At 44.7% G+C, this 19,723-nt stretch overlaps 2 protein-coding genes across 2 annotated transcripts in view; both read right to left on the bottom strand.

Moving 5' to 3' along the window:
- The window catches only part of LOC117540222 (glucocorticoid receptor-like), a 93,953-nt gene that overhangs the window by 33,207 nt on the left and 41,023 nt on the right, over positions 1-19,723 (bottom strand). The gene's annotated exons all lie outside the window — the stretch shown is intronic.
- On the bottom strand, positions 6,468-7,895 carry LOC117540223 (zinc finger BED domain-containing protein 4-like). Its single transcript, XM_034206806.1, has 2 exons — positions 7,828-7,895; positions 6,468-7,536 (listed from the first exon to the last, which is right to left on the bottom strand). The coding sequence occupies exon 2, from the start codon at positions 7,454-7,456 to the stop codon at positions 6,470-6,472; it is 987 nt and encodes a 328-aa protein (XP_034062697.1). The 5' UTR covers positions 7,457-7,536; positions 7,828-7,895; the 3' UTR covers positions 6,468-6,469.

The raw sequence follows: 19,723 nt of genomic DNA on the forward strand, positions 1-19,723 counted from the left end.
GCGCATCGAAAAGAACAGCTGACACGGAGCGTTGTCTTTCGATGCGAACAGATCCACCGTGGCTCTGCCATAACGCACCCACAGCTGGCTCACAATCCTTGGATGTAGAGACCAGTCTGCATAAAGTGGTATACCTCTGGACAGTAGATCTGCCCCGAGGTTCATCACTCCCGGTACGTGCGTCGCTCTCAGAGAGAGGAGACGTCTACCGCTCCATAGGATCAGTTTGCGCGCCAGTGTGTGTAACTGGAGAGAACGCAAACCCCCTTGGCGGTTAATATACGATATTGTGGTCGTATTGTCTGTCCTCACGAGGACGTGATGTCCATTGAGGAAAGGCAGAAAGCGTTTTAGGGTGAGATACACCGCTAAAAGCTCCAGGTAATTTATGTGCGCCCGCTGGAGGTCTCTGCTCCAGAGACCCCTCACCGGGCGACCTTCATAAATACCTCCCCAACCTGTCAGACATGCGTCCGTGGTGACCACTTTCCGTGAAAGGACAGCACCCATAAGCACACCTCGTACTAGAAAAGTCGGGTGCAGCCAATGGCGCAGTACCATTACGCATTTCACAGTAACCATCACTCTTTCCGCTGACAAGCGAGCTGAAAAGGGCACCGAGTTCAGGCGTAAACCCAGGAAGAGTATAGTCTGCGCGAGGCACAACATGCTCTTCTCTGTGTTTATTATGAAACCCAGGTTGAGCAGGTGCTTTACGAGGACATTTGTCTGCGTAACAGCCTCCTGCTCCGACTGTGCGAGAAGCAGCCAGTCGTCCAGGTAGGTCGCCAGGCGAATACCCTGTTGTCTTAACGGGGCTATCGCGGCTTCCGTACATCGTACAAACACCATTGGACTGAGAGACAGACCAAAGGGGAGTACTCTGTATTCATAACAGATCCCCTGAAATGCGAATCTCAGATATTTCCTGTGTGGGCAATATACTGGGATGTGAAAATACGCATCTTTCAGGTCGACTGATGTAAACCAGTCGTCTTGTCGCACGAGCCGCAGCAGAGATGTGTGAGTGAGCATTCTGAACTTATATATTTTTAGATATTTGTTCAGAGCCCTCAACTCAAGTATTGGCCGAATTCCGTTCCCTCCCCGTTTGGGAACGAGGAAGTACTTGGAATAGAAGCCGCCCTGACTCTGCTCGGCGGGTACAATAGATATAGCCCTCTTTTCTAGGAGAGAGAGAATCTCTTTCTCCAGAATATGGGCTGACTCTCCTCGGGCCTGCGAATGCAGAATGCCCGAGAAACGAGGGGGTGTGACAGCAAATTGGAGTCTGTAGCCCCGTGTTACTGTCTTTTCCCGGTCTGGGAGGTTGGTGAGGTTGAGCCATCTAGCTCTTTCCTGCACCACCATGATCCCCATTATTTTGCCCGTGGCCTGGACGGCGCAGCGTTGGACACGGAGACAAATGTCTGTGACCACGGCCAACTCGTCCAGAACGGCCGGTACAGGATTACTCGACATATCCTCACAGAGCTCCGCTTGGTATGCGGTTAGCAGTGAGGAAACGTTCAGAGCCCTGGCGGACAACGCTGCGGCTCTGTCGGACCGTTCAGTCATGGTCGACTGGAAACGGTCCACCTTCGCTGGCAGCGTGGGGTTCCTGCTTGGTGACGGGCCCATCCTCGGTAGGAGGCAGTCTAGGGAGGAGGCATCATGGATTGGGGCCTTGTTGCTAAAGGGTCAGTCCCTCCACGAGACCGACACCTCATCCAACATCTCCGGGAAGACCGGGAGGAGTTGCCTCCTTGTCCTCGTTGCTTCCCCTCGTAACAGGACCTGGCGGTCTCCTTGGCCATTTCGGGCCACGGGATGTCTAGCCTGGACGCAGTGCGCTGACACGCGGCCTGCAGGTCCATGCTCAGACAGGGCGAAGCTGGTTTGCTATCGCCCGGGAGAGCAGCCATCGCTCCCGGCTTTGCCATTTGAGCCGATGACATGAAGATATCTTCTTCTTGCTCATCCGAATCAGACAGGAGGGACTCAGAGGTGTCCTCTTCGTCCTCCATGTAGTCTAATTCCAGGACATCCTCCGCGGGAGAGACCATGGTGAGGTCTCGCCGGGAGCTCCCGCCTGGTGAGGCGTGGGGCTCCGTTCCCGCGTCTCTTGTCGCCACCGGGTCCCGGCCTGACACGGCGTGGGATCCCGGTTCCGCAGCTGCCGCTGTTAGTGAGCCCCAGACCGACACAGTGAGGGAATCAGTCTCTGCGGCGGACGCCCCTGTGTCTTGATTGCCAAATGGCGAATCAGTGGACATGAGGGAGTCCTGTTCCAACAAGCTAGCTTGGTGTGCTAGCCGTCGGTGGAGGCTCTTTCGGGGTGAAACGGGCACAATGCCCGCACGAGCCGGGGTTGTCGATAGCCTCCTGGGCGTGTTCGAGCCCGAGGCAGGACGTGCAGACCTGGTGTGAGTCTGTGCCTGCTATCTTCAACCAGCAGCCGCATGACCGAGCCTCCGAGTCCCTGACTCCTCTGGTGTGAGGGGGAGAGGCGTCCATCTTGTTCGCCTCGTGGCGTGGAGAGGACCCGCTCGTAACATGTACGTCGTTGAGAGAAAAGTGTTACCAACCCATCCTTAATCCGGAGAAAAAGGGACGGTGTGGGTCCTTTGTTCTCAAAGAATATTGACTGGTGTGTCAATATACTTCTAATCCTTTTCTCCTCCGTGAGAGAGAAAAAGAAAAGCGTCCTCGCTACCGTGGTGTCGGTAGTAAGGGGAAGCTAGCTAGCAACAGGTGCGTAGCTAGCTTGAGAAAAATCAAAACCTTACCTTACTTTCCGGGGAAAGAAACGGCGAGGTCGATTTTAATACTAACTGGCGTTAGTATTACCGTCTTCTTGCGAAGCAGAAGGAGTAGCCGGCGAGCGCCCGTCGACCGAAATGTTTTGGATTTGGGTTCAGTCTGTGGACTGTTAAGCTTGTCCGGCTACTGTAGAGATGTGCTCTGAAGCGAGAAGAGGTGTTTGAATGACGCATGCGTCGTGGCGCAAGCTACTTATAGGGGATGAATTCCCTGACGCTGACGTCAAGATCACCAGCAAATCAGGATTGGCGTAATGAGATTGATGCTTCTGTTTGCTCCGCGATGAGGCGCATTCCATAGTGAGACATCGAATGGAGTGTTATGAATGAGAACAAGGTTATGAAAAACAATAGGGAATATCTGAGGATTGTTCAACACCATGTCTGATGTTATCTTCCAGTTTAATATGACAGATGTAAATGTGATTATTCAACAAATGAGTTTGCACATTTTTATGATTTTAAATCAGCATCACCCAGCAACCAACAGGAGACTTATCTCTTTACAAATCTTCAGTTATATAGGCCCTAGCCACACGGAGACGGTAACGAAAACGAACCGAATTCGATTTCAAAAAAGTCTTCCATCCACACGCAATCGGCACCAGAAACGTGTCCGTCCACACGAGACCGCTGGAGAGGCTGTAGTACATATGCCGGGCCTGTAAGTGGCGCTGTACTTCCGCCACACAATACACCAAAAGCAGCGAAGAAGACTTCAAGAGCATGCATGGTTGCCCTTCTGTTTATTCTCCGCAGTAGCAGAGGTGGGGGAGAGGCAGGGGCCAGGGCTCTGGCTCTTTTTCTCCCTCCCCGAGGCAAGCGTGTGCTCCTGCTGTAAATATCCCCGGTAGTCCACCAGCAAATGAAAAACAGATGAAAACGGTTCCCTCTTCCAAGGGACGAGGGAACCGTGCGGCAGAGTTTCCGTTAGAATTCGCAGGTCAACATGTCCGTTAAAGTTGAAATCTTACGGACAAAATGATAAAAGTGCCGGTCAAAGGTCTTCTTTGCTATATTGAGCTTTAAAACAAATGAATAACAACTCTATATAATAATATAAGAATAGAGAACTGTAGCGGATACGACCCGTATCGTCTCCGTTTGGCTGCAGCCATATGAGTTGAGGATGCGTGTGTGTGTGTGTGTGCGTGTGTGTGCGTGCGTGCGTGCGTGCGTGGGCAGAGCAGGGCAGCCCTGTACAGAACATATAAGAGTAAAGAGATAACTGAAAAGTGTGTTAACAGGACAGACAGCTAGGTATTTTTCAAATAACTTTGATGTACAGGAAAAGTCTGTCTCTGATGTCCGGAACAGCAGAGACAGTGTAGAGCAGATGCATGACAGACACAACTTCTACTGTTCCTCTCGGAGAAGGGTACGGGTTAGGCTAGATGAGGCCACATGTTAAATCCCTGGAGCGTAGCTACGCTGTATTGGAATGTGGAGCTTTACAGGAAATTGGGCCACATGGTGTAGACCACATGGTGTAGACCGCAGGGATCGAAATGAAGAGTAATGTCACAATCTTCCTTGTTATATCAATATAAGTTATGTTCTACAACACTATAAGATCGTGTTCATCTAACAAGATATTGATGATCCACTCAATTAAACTGGTAATTTTCCTGAACATAGGAAATTATTTATTAAGTGTATTCATGACCCATTCATTTTACAACAGCAAGGACAGTATAATTGCTGTCCAGGTAAGTCCAACTGCAATCTGAATAAAAAACTCTCAGTTTAAAATGTTGTGTTGCATACAAAATGCATATGCAGATGGGTTTTTAGTTGCATCAAGAAAAAGGTTTGGATTTGCTCTAGGTTAAAAGCATAGGCTACGTCTGTGTTTCTTTAAAGAAATAGCTGATCAACAGAACATTTACCACAACCTAGGAGGATGATTCAAAGACTGCCAAAGTAAAAGCCTGTGTGTGTGTGTGTGTGTGTGTGTGTGTGTGTGTGTGCGTGTGTGTGTGTGTGTGTGTGTGTGTGTGTAACCTTCAATTGCTCCCTGCAGATTCGATTTGCTGCTGACACATTGTGCGTCTTAAATCAGATAGATGGCCAGGGCCTGAGGGCACAGAGCACCCATTTCCCCTGGTGCCCTTATGTAATTAGCTTTCACTTAGCACCTTAATGCTTTGCCCCCCCCCCACCACAAATTACCCACATGAAAGTCTCTTCCCTCCCCTTTCACCCACTCTTCTCTCGACTCTTCTTCATTCCTCCTTTCTCCCACCCACAACAGCATGATTTAAAGCCACTTGCTTCTCTCAACAATTAATTATGTATTACCACAAATGCATCTACTAATAATAGCCTAACGCCCCATCTACACTACAGGCATCAAAAAATCTTGAAGCTGGGCGTGTCTGAGGCTTAGCGATTTCTCGCGACCAACAACCATTACATTACATTACATTGCATTTAGCTGACGCTTTTGTCCAAAGCGACTTACAATAAGTACATTCGACCAGGAAGACACAACCTTGAAGAAAACAGAATCATATAAGTACATCAGGTTTCATAGAGCCAAACATTTCAAGTGCTACTCAACTGGCTTTAGGTAAGCCAGTCCTTTATTTAGGGGTGCACCGAATGGGAAATTCTTGGCCGAAACCGATACCGAAAATAGGAAACAGTTGGCCGAAAACCGAATGCCGAAAGAACGAAAATGATTAATAGAAATATATATATATAATGTATACATTGTTTACCAATGTTGTTCAGCTACCTGATTATGGAAATAGACATGATTATGGCAAAACTTAACTTAAATAATAATCACTATTATGGGTCCATAAAACATTTATTCAGCACTTTTGAATGCATACAGTACATTTATATATGTCATGTATTATTGCTAAAAAACATTATATCGCAGTCTTAGTGTCGCCAACTCGTTTCTAATATGCAAAGACAACAAATGCGTCTATGATGTATTTTCGATCAGACGAGATCTCTCTCCCCCGTCTGTGTGCGAGGGGGCGGGGCAGTTTACACACACGCAGCTGCTACATGCAGCGGAGCACACTGCGGAGATGGCGGAGAGAACGCGCTCCGAGGTGTGGTTAAACTTTACCCGTCTCGATGTGGAGAATACTTGTTACCATAAGTGCAATAAGAGTTTAGCATGTAAGCACGAGCAATTTGTCTAAACATTTAGCAAAAGTGCACCGCATGCAGACGGAGGAATGTACCGGGTTCGACCGTCTTTCTAGCAGCTCTGTAGCCCCATCCACGAGTAACGTTTCCACGTCAGGTGTTATGTATGCTAGCAGCAACACACGGAGTTAACTACATGATACAAACATGGGTTAATGATTAGAGGTCACTGAGTTATTTAGTTTGTTAAAATTTCAGCTATTCTGTTTACAGTCTGTCATCAGATTATTTAATACGATTTGTTAAAGGCTCAGGGCAATCTCGATGACAAAGGTCAATGTTCCCCCCCCTGTGAGCCAGCCGCGAGCATGGTCGCCGCGTCTTTATTACGTCATCACAACAACACGTTACGTTACCAACGTAAGCCTGTTCTGACATTCGGTGATATTTTTTGGTGCTAAAACCCTTTCGGCCGAAAGGGCCTTTTTAACCATTTTCGGCCGATAATTTTCGGTGGCCGAATATTCGGTGCATCTCTAATAATAAGTACTGTTCCACCGTGTACTCACATCTTGTTGGAACCGTTTCGTTGTTACTCCAAGCTCATCTTGTATTGGCTCAATGCGAGAATAGGCCAGTTGAGAATGTTTGAAGTGACCAACAATCTTTCTGCTTATGGCCAACAGATCTTTTACGCTGCGTTGAGCCAACACTCCCTCGTTCACAGCTAATTGCAGAGTGTGGGCCATGCAGCGTATTCCACTCAGATTGCATTCTTCTATAGCTTTAGTCATATTTATTGCGTTATCACTGACTATTGCGTGCACTTTAGGTCGGTCGATATGCCATGTGTCGAACATATTGGCGAATGTCAAGGAGATGGATTGTGCTGTATGAGACCCCCTAAACTCTTGCGAATGCAGCAGAATCTTTTGCAGTTTAAAATCCTTGTTGATCCATTGTGCAGTTAGACTGAGCATACTGGTGATGCTTACGTCTGAGCTCCATATGTCTGTCGTGAAGCTGATGGCTGTAATATCTGTAGCCAAGAGCTCATGGATGTGATTAGCAACGACATTGTACAGTTCAGGTAAGCACACGTCTGCTAAGTGTCGTCTGCTAGGCAAGGAATAACGTGGCTCAATATGCTCAATAAGCCTACGAAATCCAACGTCCTGTACGACAGAAAACGGTTGATCGTCCATAGCGATGCATTCCATTAACTTCCGAGTAATGCCCTTTGCCTTAGGACCATCACTGGGAAACTTTTTAATCTTTTCAAAAAGGTCCGCCACAGAAGGAGTCGGGGTGCTGGGAAGGACTTTTTTTTTCTGTGCGCTGGTGATTTCATCATACTCCGTATATTGGTCCGGGTGTTTAGATTTCAAGTGATGGAGTAATCCCGAAGTGCTGAAAGTCTTTGAAGTTACACCCCCTCGAGAAATGTCAGCTGAACACGTTTTGCAAATCGCAATCCGCGCCTCTTTATCTGATATTGTGAAGTATCTCCAAGCGGCAGACATGTTGGCTGTGAGCCAGCCGTGAGCATGGTCCCTGCCTCGCCGCGTCTTTATTACGTCATCACAACAACACGTTAGGTTGCCTGTTCTGACATCCACGTCAGGTGTTATGTATGCTAGCAGCAACACACGGAGTTAACTACATGATACAAACATGGGTTAATGATTAGAGGTAACTGAGTTATTTAGTTTGTTAAAATTTCAGCTATTCTGTTTACAGTCTGTCATCAGATTATTTAATACGATTTGTTAAAGGCTCAGGGCAATCTCGATGACAAAGGTCAATGTTCCCCCCCCCTGTGAGCCAGCCGCGAGCATGATCGCCGCGTCTTTATTACGTCATCACAACAACACGATACGTTACCAACGTAAGCCTGTTCTGACATTCGGTGATATTTTTTGGTGCTAAAACCCTTTCGGCCGAAAGCCGAAAGGGCCTTTTTAACCATTTTCGGCCGATAATTTTCGGTGGCCGAATTTTCGGTGCATCCCTACCTTTATTAGTATAAAAGTGCTTCGTTAATAGTTCTAACGCTCGAAGTGGAGTCGAAAGAGATGAGTTTTCAGTTTGCGCCGGAAGATGTGCAAGCTATCTGCCGTCCTGATGTCAATGGGGAGCTCATTCCACCATCTTGGAGCCAGGACAGCAAACCCACGTGTTTTTGCCGATGGGAACTTGGGTCCCCCTCGCAGCGAGGGCGCAGCGAGTCGTTTGGCTGATGCAGAGCGTAGTGCACGCACTGGGGTGTACGGTTTAACCATGTCCTGGATGTAGGAAGGGCCAGATCCATTCGCAGCATGGTAAGCAAGTACCAGTGTCTTGAAGTGGATTCTAGCAGTTACCGGAAGCCAGTGAAGGGAGCGGAGGAGCGGAGTGGTGTGGGAAATTTAGGAAGGTTGAAGACCAGACGAGCCGCTGCATTCTGGATGAGCTGCAGAGGTCGGATGGCACATGCAGGTAGACCAGCCAGGAGGGAGTTGCAGTAGTCTAGGCGTGAGATGACGAGAGTCTGGACCAGAACCTGAGTCGCTTTCTGTGCCAGCTGGGGACGTATCTTCCTGATGTTGTAAAGCGTGTATCTGCAGCAACGGGTTGTAGCAGCGATGTTTGCAGTGAAGGACAGGTTGTTATCTAGGGTCACACCCAGATTCCTTGCAGTCTGAGTCGGGGAAACAACTGAGGTGCCGATGTTGATTGTTAGGTCAAGAGTGGGACAATCTTTTCCCGGGAGGTAGAGCAGCTCAGTCTTGTCAAGGTTGAGCTTGAGGTGGTGAGCAGACATCCACTGAGAGATGTCAGCTAGACAAGCAGAGATGCGTGCAACCACCTGGGTCTCTGAGCGGGGAAAGGACAGAATTAATTGGGTGTCATCATCGTAGCAGTGGTATGAAAAACCATGCGGGCTAATGACTGATCCGAGCGAGTTGTGTACAGGGAGAAGAGGAGGGGACCAAGAACAGAGCCCTGAGGGACCCCTGTAGTTAATTGACTAAGGGTCGGACTCAGACCCTCTCCAAGTAACCCTGTAGGTACGGTCTTTCAGGTATGAGGTGAGGAGGGAAAGAGCAGAGCCTGAAACTCCATGTTTTTGGAGAGTGCGAAGGAGGATCTGATGATTCACCGTGTTGAATGCAGCAGACAGGTCCAACAGGATGATGACAGAGGAGAGGGATGCAGTTTTGGCAGTGTGCAGTTCCTCCGTGACAGCAATGAGAGCAGTTTCTGTGGAGTGACCTGCCTTGAAACCAGACTGGTGCGGATCCAGAAGGTTGTTCTGATTGAGATAACAGGAGAGTTGTTTAAAGACAGCGCGTTCAAGTGATTTAGACAGGAACGGGAGGAGAGAGACAGGCCTGTAGTTTATAACATCAGACGGGTTGAGAGTGGGTTTCTTTAGGAGAGGGTTTACTCTTGCCTCCTTGAGACTGTTTGGAAAGTGACCAGAAGTTAGAGAAGTGTTGATGAAATGGGTGAGAAACGGTAGAATATCAGGAGCGATAGTCTGAAGGAGGTTTGAAGGGATAGGGTCCAGAGGACAGGTGGTAGGGCGGGCAGAAGTAATGAGGTTAAGAACCTCACTTGGAGAGAGAGGGGAAAAGGAGGTTAGTGTGTTGGTGGAAGGAGGGTCTGGTGACCCAGCGGTGAGTATAGGTGAGTCAGAAAAAGAAGAGCGAATATCATCAACCTTTTTTTCAAAGTGGGTAACAAAGTCGCTTGACAGAAGTGAGGAGGGGGGAGGGGCTTTTGGAGGGTCCAAGAGGGTGGAGAAGATGGAAAATAGTTTTTTTAGGATTGGAATAGGAAGATTGGATCTTATCTTGAAAGAAAGTGCTTTTTGCCTGAGAGATCGAAGCAGAGAAAGAGGAGAGGAGAGCCTGATAGGTTAGGAGGTCGTCACGGTGTTTGGATTTCCACCATTTCCGCTCTGCTGCCCTAAGGACGGTTCTATTAGCACGCAGTGCATCATTTAGCCAGGGAGCAGGAGGGGACTGACGAGCCTGCCGAGATGTGAGAGGACAGAGAGAGTCCAGAGAGGATGAGAGAGTAGAGAGGAGAGTTTCTGCAGCAGAGTTTGGTGGCAGGAGTTGGAACGAGTCAGAGGAAGGGAGGGCTGAGAGCACCGACGAGGCAAAGGTAGAGGGGGAGAGGGAGCGAAGGCTAAGGCGGACAAGTGCAGGATGAGAAGAGATTAGTTTGTTATGTTTGGAAAGGGGTAGAGAGAATGAAATGAAGAAGTGATCGGATGTGTGGAGCGGGTTTACAGAGAGGTTAGAAGTAGCGCAGTTTTATGAGTCGGTGGGGACGGAGACAGTGAGAAAGCAAAGGAGGTTAACAGAGATGTTATTTCGTCTATCTTCCCCGTCTGGAGGTTGAAGTCTCCGAGAAGTATAGCGGGAGGGCCAGTTTCAGGGATGTGTGAGAGGAGATTATCTAATTCCTCCAAGAAGTCCCCCAAGGCGCCTGGTGGACGGTAGAGAACAACAATATAGGATGGGTTACTGTGACGGCATGGAATTCAAAGGTGGAAGGAGTGAAATTAGGTAGTTTGAAGAGGGAAAAGCTCCATTTGGGAGAGAGCAGGAGACCAGTGCCACCTCCTCTGCCAGTGGGTCTGGGTGTATGGGAGAAGGAATATGCAGTGGAGAGAGCTGCTGGGGTGGATGTGTTGGATGGAGTAATCCAGGTCTCAGTGAGAGCAAGGAAATCCAGAGACTGCAGGGAGGCGTAGCCAGAGATGAAGTCAGCCTTAGGAACAGCTGACTGGCAATTCCACAGGCCACCAGAAACTAGATGTTGGATCTCAGTGGAGCACGTGGGATAGACGAGAGCAGGCCGGTTATATCGATTAGGAGATACACGGGGCCAGTGATAATTGCGAGAAGACACATGAACAGGAATGGAGAAAATACACATGATTATAGCATGAGGGGCTAGAAAACTAAAGAAAAGAGAAATAAGACACCAGCTCAATCAGAGTAGGATTTGCCTCCCTCGTGACTCCCGCAGGACTCCAATGTCTTTGTCAGTCTTACTCCCGCAGGACTCCAATGTCTTTGTCAGTCTTACTCCCGCAGGACTCCAATGTCTTTGTCAGTCTTCGGCTGTCTGACGCTGAAGCTGACGCTCCAGGAAAGAGCTACCCGAAATGGACGCCTGATTGCTCAGTTCTCACAGCTGTAGGGCCACGCCCCTCTAATTAGTTAACTATCTACAGCTGATGGGCGACAATAGACTGGCCCTGCCTATATTAATGCAGGCTTGAGTGCTGAGACCTGTGAAGCAGGTTTCGCCTGAGCAGATCTGAGATTTAAAATCTCTCAAAAGCGATTTAGCCGTTTAAGCTACAATAACAATTATACAGAGTCGAATAAATGAAACAGAGAAGTCTAATTAAACAAGAATATAACTTACAGTGGTTGCTGCGTCAATAGGTAATGTCGTCACCGGGTCCAGATGCACACTGAGTTCATCAGATTTTAAATGCGGTATTTAAATGCTTTTTAAGGTAAAAAATGACTGAGTCACGCGGTTGTACTTCACGCTATCAATAGACTGGCCCTGCCTATATTAATGCAGGCTTGAGTGCTGAGAGCTGTAAAGCAGGTTTCGCCTGAGCAGATCTGAAATTTAAAATCTCTCAAAAGCGATTTAGCCGTTTAAGCTACAATAACAAGTATACAGAGTCGAATAAATGAAACAGAGAAGTCTAATTAAACAAGAATATAACTTACAGTGGTTGCTGCGTTAATAGGTAATGTCGTCACCGGGTCCAGATGCAATCAATCACATGAATCTCCCGCCCCCGACATACAAAGCAATAGCAATGTTAAAACGAAGTAAACTGGATATAAAATCCCCAAACAGACGAAAACCTACCAGTTTCACCCACTGTCTCTGCCACCTCCCTCCATGCCTGGTTCCTCCGGTTTGTATCCCGGTAAATAGTTCTGGTCGTAAAGAACCGGGTGATTTGCTACCGTAATTTCTCGTTTGGAATATGAGGAAATTAACTGCGGTCTGGCTCTCCCAGCTTGCACGCGGTTTGATTGGCTAGCGCTTGTACTGGCGGGATTTGCATAAACGGGATTTGATTGGCTGATGCCAAGCATCGAGCCTCAAAAGTTGAACATTGCTCAACTTTTGATGCTCGCGATGCTTGCAAAGCCACGCTCCGCTCCCCACAATGCAGTTCGGCGAAGATTCAAAAACAACTACGTCACCCCATTCAAGTGAATGGACGAAGCGTTGAAAGCATTTTTCGATGCCTGTAGTGTAGACGGGCCGTAATGCTGTGTTAGCATTTTAAAAAGAGCAAATGTTTTCAAAGAACAGTTTTATTGTAAGGTCACTTTCCCTTGTGTTGCAGGCAGCAGTGACATGCAGCATGTTAGCCGACAGCGATTACATTAAGCACAGCTGTATTCATATTTTTCAAGGCCATAAACATGTAAATAGTGTAATGTCTAATGTTCACTCACACAAAAACAAGGAAGCAAATCAAAAGAGACAGCAATTTGTAAACTGACTAAATAAAGAAAAAGGGAGTGGAAAGGAGTGGTTTTGCTGTGGTGCAGTGATAAGATAAACATCTAAAACTCATAGTTTGGCTTTCATTTACTTGACAAAAACATATAAAAGCTTTTAACATTTCACAAAGCAGAGAATGAGGGCTGTATACAGCACACTTTACACTAAATACAGAAGCTTTAGGTCTGGCCTGATACAGATCATTCAAATCAGTGTTGGTGTCTGAGAAAACACAGACGACAACTAGCTAACATCACTGCCAGTGAACGGGCGCCATTGACTTCTTTCATTCAATTAACATTATATGACTGCCCGCTAGCAACCATTGAATAGAGCTGGCCTGGCACTAACGTCAACCAAAGTGTGGTAGCTTTAAAATTGATCTTTTCTTCCTGTTTCGTCTCTCTACGGAGATTATGTTCTGGTAATGGTGTTTGTGATATTTCCATCGGGGTGAATCTGAGGACAGGCCTGTAGCCTTAATTATTTTGGATGAGTTCAGGTTTCTTTTAAAGGAGGCGTCTACTAAGCCCAACCCTACTGTAGTCAGTGTGTTTGGTTGGTCTGCTGCCAACAGCCTGAGTGATGATGGAAAATGGGTCACACTTACAGGAAGAAAGGCATGCAGGCTGAGCTAGGAGGCTGGAATGCAGAGAAAATGTACACAGCAACAGCAGCAACATTAGCACAGGAGAGCAATGACATCCTACGCTGCTAATGACGTGTTACATTAACATATGCTCCCTAAACAGATCCAAAATGAGAGGTACCAAATGAATAGGAACCAAAGATTTGTTAAGCCACGTGCTAATGATGCCTGCAGCAATAACATAGACCGGGGGTATGACTTAGAAATGGATCTCAGCTGTGTGAACTGTACTGCTTTGTGCAATGTAATCACTTTGCCAAACTGGTTTCCGGTAATGGAGAAGTCTGTCTAACATGACAAAGTATTTACTGCAGTGGAACGAGAATGCAGTATCACATGCATTCAAACATATATAGAGGCAAGTACAGTAATCGGGCGGATCTAGATTAATAAGGCATGCATGAAATGACTGAAAAATATTTAAATTGTTTCAACAAAATTCCTTGTCACTTCATATATCTGACTTGTGTTGCTAGCAGACTAACCCTTTTATCCTTATCTAATTTATTTGTTATTTCGGTTTCTTTTTAGTAAGCTGATAATATAGAATCAGAAGCAGAACTCAACTGCTATCATATGCAAACATCGTGATCTTCAAACCATTCTCTAGACTTTTTATGTATGTTTCTTTTCTTGGAAGTATAGGTATACAGGCAAGACAGCTATCCAAAATAAAAGATTCATGGTGCACTGACTGGAAAATGTACGTCCTTCCAGCTATACTTCTTTTCTGATTGTTTGTTGAAGGACAGCATTGAAATGCAGTTCTGTTCAGGCAGCCTGCTCTCAAGTGCTGGCTTACTGTATTTATACAGTATATTCATGGGAGGTATAGAGGACATATTTGGCTTGTTAGTTCATGCGAGCAGCCGCCATGCCTAAGACACTACTTCTCTAGCACTCTGGCATAAAAATGTGTACGGACTCGTGAGCATTCATCATGATTAAAGTTCATGTGCACGTTTTTTTAATCCCAGTGTGATAAGATCTTCTACTGTAATTCGGGCTTCAACAAAAGCCATTGTGAAGCACTGTATTTAAGAAATTAAGGAAAGGTAACAGACAAGATGTCACTGAAATGCAAAACAATAATTCTGTGCTGCAAAGTAAATACTTTACCACCGTAAAAACATTTGGAGATAGTTTTTTCGTCGAGCCCCATTTGAAAATACTGGGTTGGTACCAGAGAAAAAAGGGCATAACATTTTAATGTATTCATTTTTGGTGATTTTCATAAGAAAAACAACATCCTGAACTGATTGAATCCTTGTGAAGGAGTCTACTTTCCTTCAGGCAACTCAATGTCTTCATGGCTAATCATGATCATTTTCTTTACCGTTGTCTCATCTGTAACAGACTTATTTATAGCAGACAGTAATATGGGCCAGAGTGGCTAAGCAGTCGCATCATAATAAAGACAAAGCAAAACAGCGCAGAACAGCTCATCCAGCCTGCAAGCAAAGCTGTGTGGAAGGAATAAAAACACTAATGAAACAGAGAAATGTCCGGGGCGGGTCATACACAAAGAAACAAAAGACACACACATATTAATTGCAAAATAAAATGTTTTGGACAACAAGGCAAACCAATGATTCATGCATGTGTATTTGAATTGAATCCAGCCAGGCCAAAATGTGCACTTCAACCAAGCGTAGTTAAATAGTGAGCATTTATTAGAAAACTGAAGCAATGTTTGTTTATAGCGGCTGTGGAAGTTAAAGTGAGGCCAGAATCAAATCAATGTTCTGACTGCATGAAAGAAAAATGCAGACCTATGAACACACAAATCCAATAGCCTTATATAAATTATTCTCAAAACAGCAAACTAATAACACTTTTTGCCTGCAGCCCAAGCAACTTTACTCTCCTGCCATAATTTCAGTTGGAGACATCAAAGAGGCAAAGTAGACTTTCACCCCGAGTACATAAGGGCACAAAACTACTTTTATGTGGCTATCCTGGTCACACACACACACACACACACACACACACACACACACACACACACACACACACACACACACACACACACACACACACACACACACACACACACACACACACACACACACACACACACACACACACACACACACACACACACACACACACACACACACACACACACACACACACACACACACACACACACACACACACACACACACACACACACACACACACACACACACACACACACACACACACACACACACACACACACACACACACACACACACACACACACACACACACACAGAAAGAGGCCAATCATTAACCCAGAGAAGGGCGCGATACATCTCTTCGTGATATCCATTCCTCCCTCAGGTGAAATACGAGGCAGAGAGGTGTGGTGTGATTGGTGCATTTTAACGAAAGGAGAGGACAAGAAGTAAAGGAAGATAAGAGGGGAAAAGCAAAGGCGAGATTATAGAAATCAGTTGAAAAAAATAAATGTACTAAGACACGATTAGATAAATAAATCAGGGGGGAAATAACATTGCACGAGATTTCACAACTTATGATTTCATAGACAGCCGTTCCTTTTACAACTTTGGTGAAAGCATGTGAAAGGAAAAGAGAAGGAAGAAGAAAAAAGAGTGATGACATCAATCAGAATGTAAATCTCAACAGAGAGCACGTCTCTAAAGACAAGAACCTGTGGCATATTCACTAAAGATTGAAGTTACCAGTGGATCTTGAGTTAAGGAGTGGTCCACAAGTGCACCATAGAGAGTATCCTGACTGGCTGCATCATGGCCTGGTACGGCAGCTGCACCGCCCTTAATCTTAAGGCTTTACAGAGGGTGGTGAAAACTGCAGAGAACATCACCAGGACGGAGCTGCCATCCATGGAGGACCTTTACTCCAAGCGGCTCAGGAAGAAATCCCTCAGGATTATAAAAGACCCCGATCACCCCAGCCACAAACTGTTCAGTCTGCTGCCGTCTGGCAGGCGTTACCGCAGCATTCGGACAAAAACAACCAGATTCAGAGACAGTTTCATCCCGCAGGCAATAAGACTGTTAAACAACTGAAACAATTTCATAACATTCATCTGCTACTTAGTAATTATTTATCTATTATCTAATATATCATTCCAATAACTTGTATATAGACTCATATTGCACTACTCCACTTTTTTAAAACTATTTTCTTTTTGTATTACTTTTAATATAGTATATTTTAATATTGTTTTAATACTGTCTGCTTATCTGTATTATTGTGTTGCATGGTTGGAGAAGCCTGTGACCTAAGATTTTCAACGACATAATTACTATAGCTATGTTAGTTTGACAATAAAGAAACCTGAACCTTGATCTTTGAACCTGCCTGGGGGAAAGTGGGATCCTCCAGATGTTAACTTTCACTCAGGTGAACTCATTGACTGAAGAGAGCAGGGAGGGGTGAAGAGCCTGATAAGAGCTCTGGAGAGGTGATTCAGTTGGCGCTGCTCCTATTATTGTAATCCAAACACACCACAGATATGGCGCTAATAACAAGCTCGCAGCATGTAAGGGGGAAATTACTTCTGCCTTTGCGAACACTGCGAACAATAGTGCATGTTTGCTGGAATGGTATCGAAACATTATTGGTTTGTTATTAGATTATCAAAGGTTGGTTGACTTGGGAACCAAGTGAAAAGAGCTTTTAGTAATTGATGCCAATGTACATTTTGTTCCTAAACAAACAATATATGTTAAAGCTTACTGTCCGTAAGCTTTAACATTTTTTTTTTTTAAATATTAGCTACATGTGAATCACAAGTTCTCCTGCCGGCATGGTAGCAGTGAAATTGTCATCCGCAGCATTGATTTAATAGAGGTAGACACAATTAGTGGTAAAAGTAGTATTCTTTTTTACAATGAGTCAACATTAATGGAGCAGCCACAATAAAGCATAGACTCCACAAAGCAGTGAATCCGAGGTGAGCTACTAAGAGCGTATTGCATTGTTTATCTCCACACACACACACACACACACACACACACACACACACACACACACACACACACACACACACACACACACACACACACACACACACACACACACACACACACACACACACACACACACACACACACACACACACACACACACACACACACACACACACACACACACACACACACACACACACACACACACACACACACACACACACACACACAGATCACTTCAGTGGACATTACATTGACTTACATGCATTTCCTGGAGACTTATCCTAACCTTAACCATAACCAACACATGCCTAACCCTAACCCTTACCATTACCCTAACCAAGTCTTCACACTAAAATTAATGATTCCCCTCATGGGGACAAATTGGAGGTCCCCATGAGGGAGGTGAGTCCCTATACGTGACATGTGTAAACAGATTTAGGTCCCCACAAGTATAGTAATGCTAGGCCACACACACACACACACACGGTTGATTTCAATTTATATCTGACTGTAATTTAATTGATGACAGAAGGATGGAACTTAAAAAACATGTCTTCTATAATGCCACATTTTTTTAAATATAATATATCCTTTTTGTATGTCAGATAACCTAATTGAGTGGCTGTTGGTTTTATTTCAGTATGCTGGGATAATAAATAATAGATCACAAATGAGCCACAGAGCGAGAGCAGTTTAAAAGACAAATGACTAATGTAAACTACAGGCTGACGACTACAGTGCTCACAGAGACTACCACCTTTATGAAGAGTGTCCAAATCATCTGTCGCAAAGCATTAAGATTAAGTAATATATGAAATGTTATAAAATCCAGCTTATATTCGGACTGCGTACTGGGAGTGACTGATACAGAGCTGCTTTTCACAAAATGAAGGTGTTTAGATCAGGTTTCTGATAGCTCAACATCAATCTATGCAGATCAATTCACAAGCAACAGTGTTAATGAGATTGAAATCAATGCTTCCTGTCCTCTTACCTCCATCATAAAAATGAAGAGTGAAAAACTCAATTTGAAATAGAAATGTGCTTATGCAAGAGGCCATGTCTTTCAATCATCAGCTACAGCAATATGTCAAAGGAGAGTCAATGCTTATAGTCAATAAAATGTAATTATATATTGTATTTACTGTTCCAACTGAGAACACCACAACTCAGTGGTTTTACAAATTCCAAATTAGTGAAAGTATTACACAAACAACATACTGCATTTCAGTATTATTTATGTAAAAATTGACAATCCTTGAGGACTTCCAATGCTTGAATGGATACAAGAAAACATCCAGAATCATTCAAAACAAAATATTCTGTTCATTAATAAAGGGTAAAGGTACAAACCTGTGTTGATAATAACATAAATACCCTACTCCATGCATTTCTGTAACGTGTGCTACTAACAACAAACTATGGATTACACATTTAAAAAAACTAACAACACAAAGTGCAAGCCAATCAAGACGAAGGGTGGCTCAACAAGTAGCCAAAAAAGTATCTTCAGAGATAAAAAATATCCCATAAATGACATTCTATATTGGGCGGTTCACTGCTCACTACAATTCAAAATGCATGTTTTCATAATAATAGTAAAAAACGTAACCCTTGAGTTCAGCTCCATAGCAACCGCAGTGAGAGAACAGCATGACTAAGTGCGGTGAAGCCGTCTCACTCAGTGTTATGTTTTACACCAGCATCAGCCGGCAGACACCCAGAAGCTTGAATGCATCGTGACAAATGGCTGTTGACCACACATTTTTTGCAGATTTTAGCTTTGATTATGTAGAAGTGCATGTAATTATGGACTTTGGTATTTCTTGCAAAACAGAAATAGCAAAACTGAGGTTAGATTGTAACCTCCGCAGTCATAACAAACTTTAAAAGTCAGCCTTTATTGACAACATGTTTTTCAAAGTTTCAGAAATGGAGGAAAATAAAACATTCAACCGATATTATTGGACAAAATCATAGAGAATAGAGCTGACTGGAGGCTAATGTATTTAGACAAACACCATTTTGTTGCGAGAGGAAGAGAGAGAGAGAGAAAAAATAAAGAGCAACAAAACAGCGAGCACAGATAGAGAGAGTAAAGCAGAGAGCGGATTGAGGAAAAAGGGGAAGTGTCAGCTGTAATTAATGGATAAAAGACTGATCTACAAGTGAGGAGAGAAATGTGGAGGAGAGGGAAGAGCAGGCTTTTGAAAGAAGCCTTTGACTGTTACAGAAGTAGTTGAACTAATTTCATCTTCAATAAAAGAGTGCAGCAACTCAGTAGACACTGCATAAAACATGTAAAAACACAAAGCAGCAAGACTTACATTTCTAAAAGTGAAACTCTGCTGAGGAGGTCGGATTCATGATTGCCTTGTGTTTAAGTGATGTAAAGCACATGTATGCTGTGACAATTATGCCTTACTCAGAGAGACTAGTGAGGATCAGAAATACAGTAATACCACTGTGTAAGTTGTGACCATTTATACAGTAGAACATTTATGGAACAAATAACCATACAATTCTCAAGAGAATACATATTGATTGACAACCATTTTGATTATCACATTATAATGTATCAAGCAAAATTGCACATTGCTGTTGGCAACTTTCCTGATGTAAGAACTTGCAATGTTTTTTGTTTC

This window comes from Gymnodraco acuticeps, unplaced genomic scaffold (assembly GCF_902827175.1).
Source record: "Gymnodraco acuticeps unplaced genomic scaffold, fGymAcu1.1, whole genome shotgun sequence".
Classification (NCBI taxonomy): Eukaryota; Metazoa; Chordata; class Actinopteri; order Perciformes; family Bathydraconidae; genus Gymnodraco; species Gymnodraco acuticeps.

What these genes read in the sequence shown, in the direction of transcription:
- LOC117540223 (XM_034206806.1), bottom strand. Translation starts at nt 7,456, where the DNA reads ATGTCTGCCGCTTGGAGATACTTCACAATATCAGATAAAGAGGCGCGG.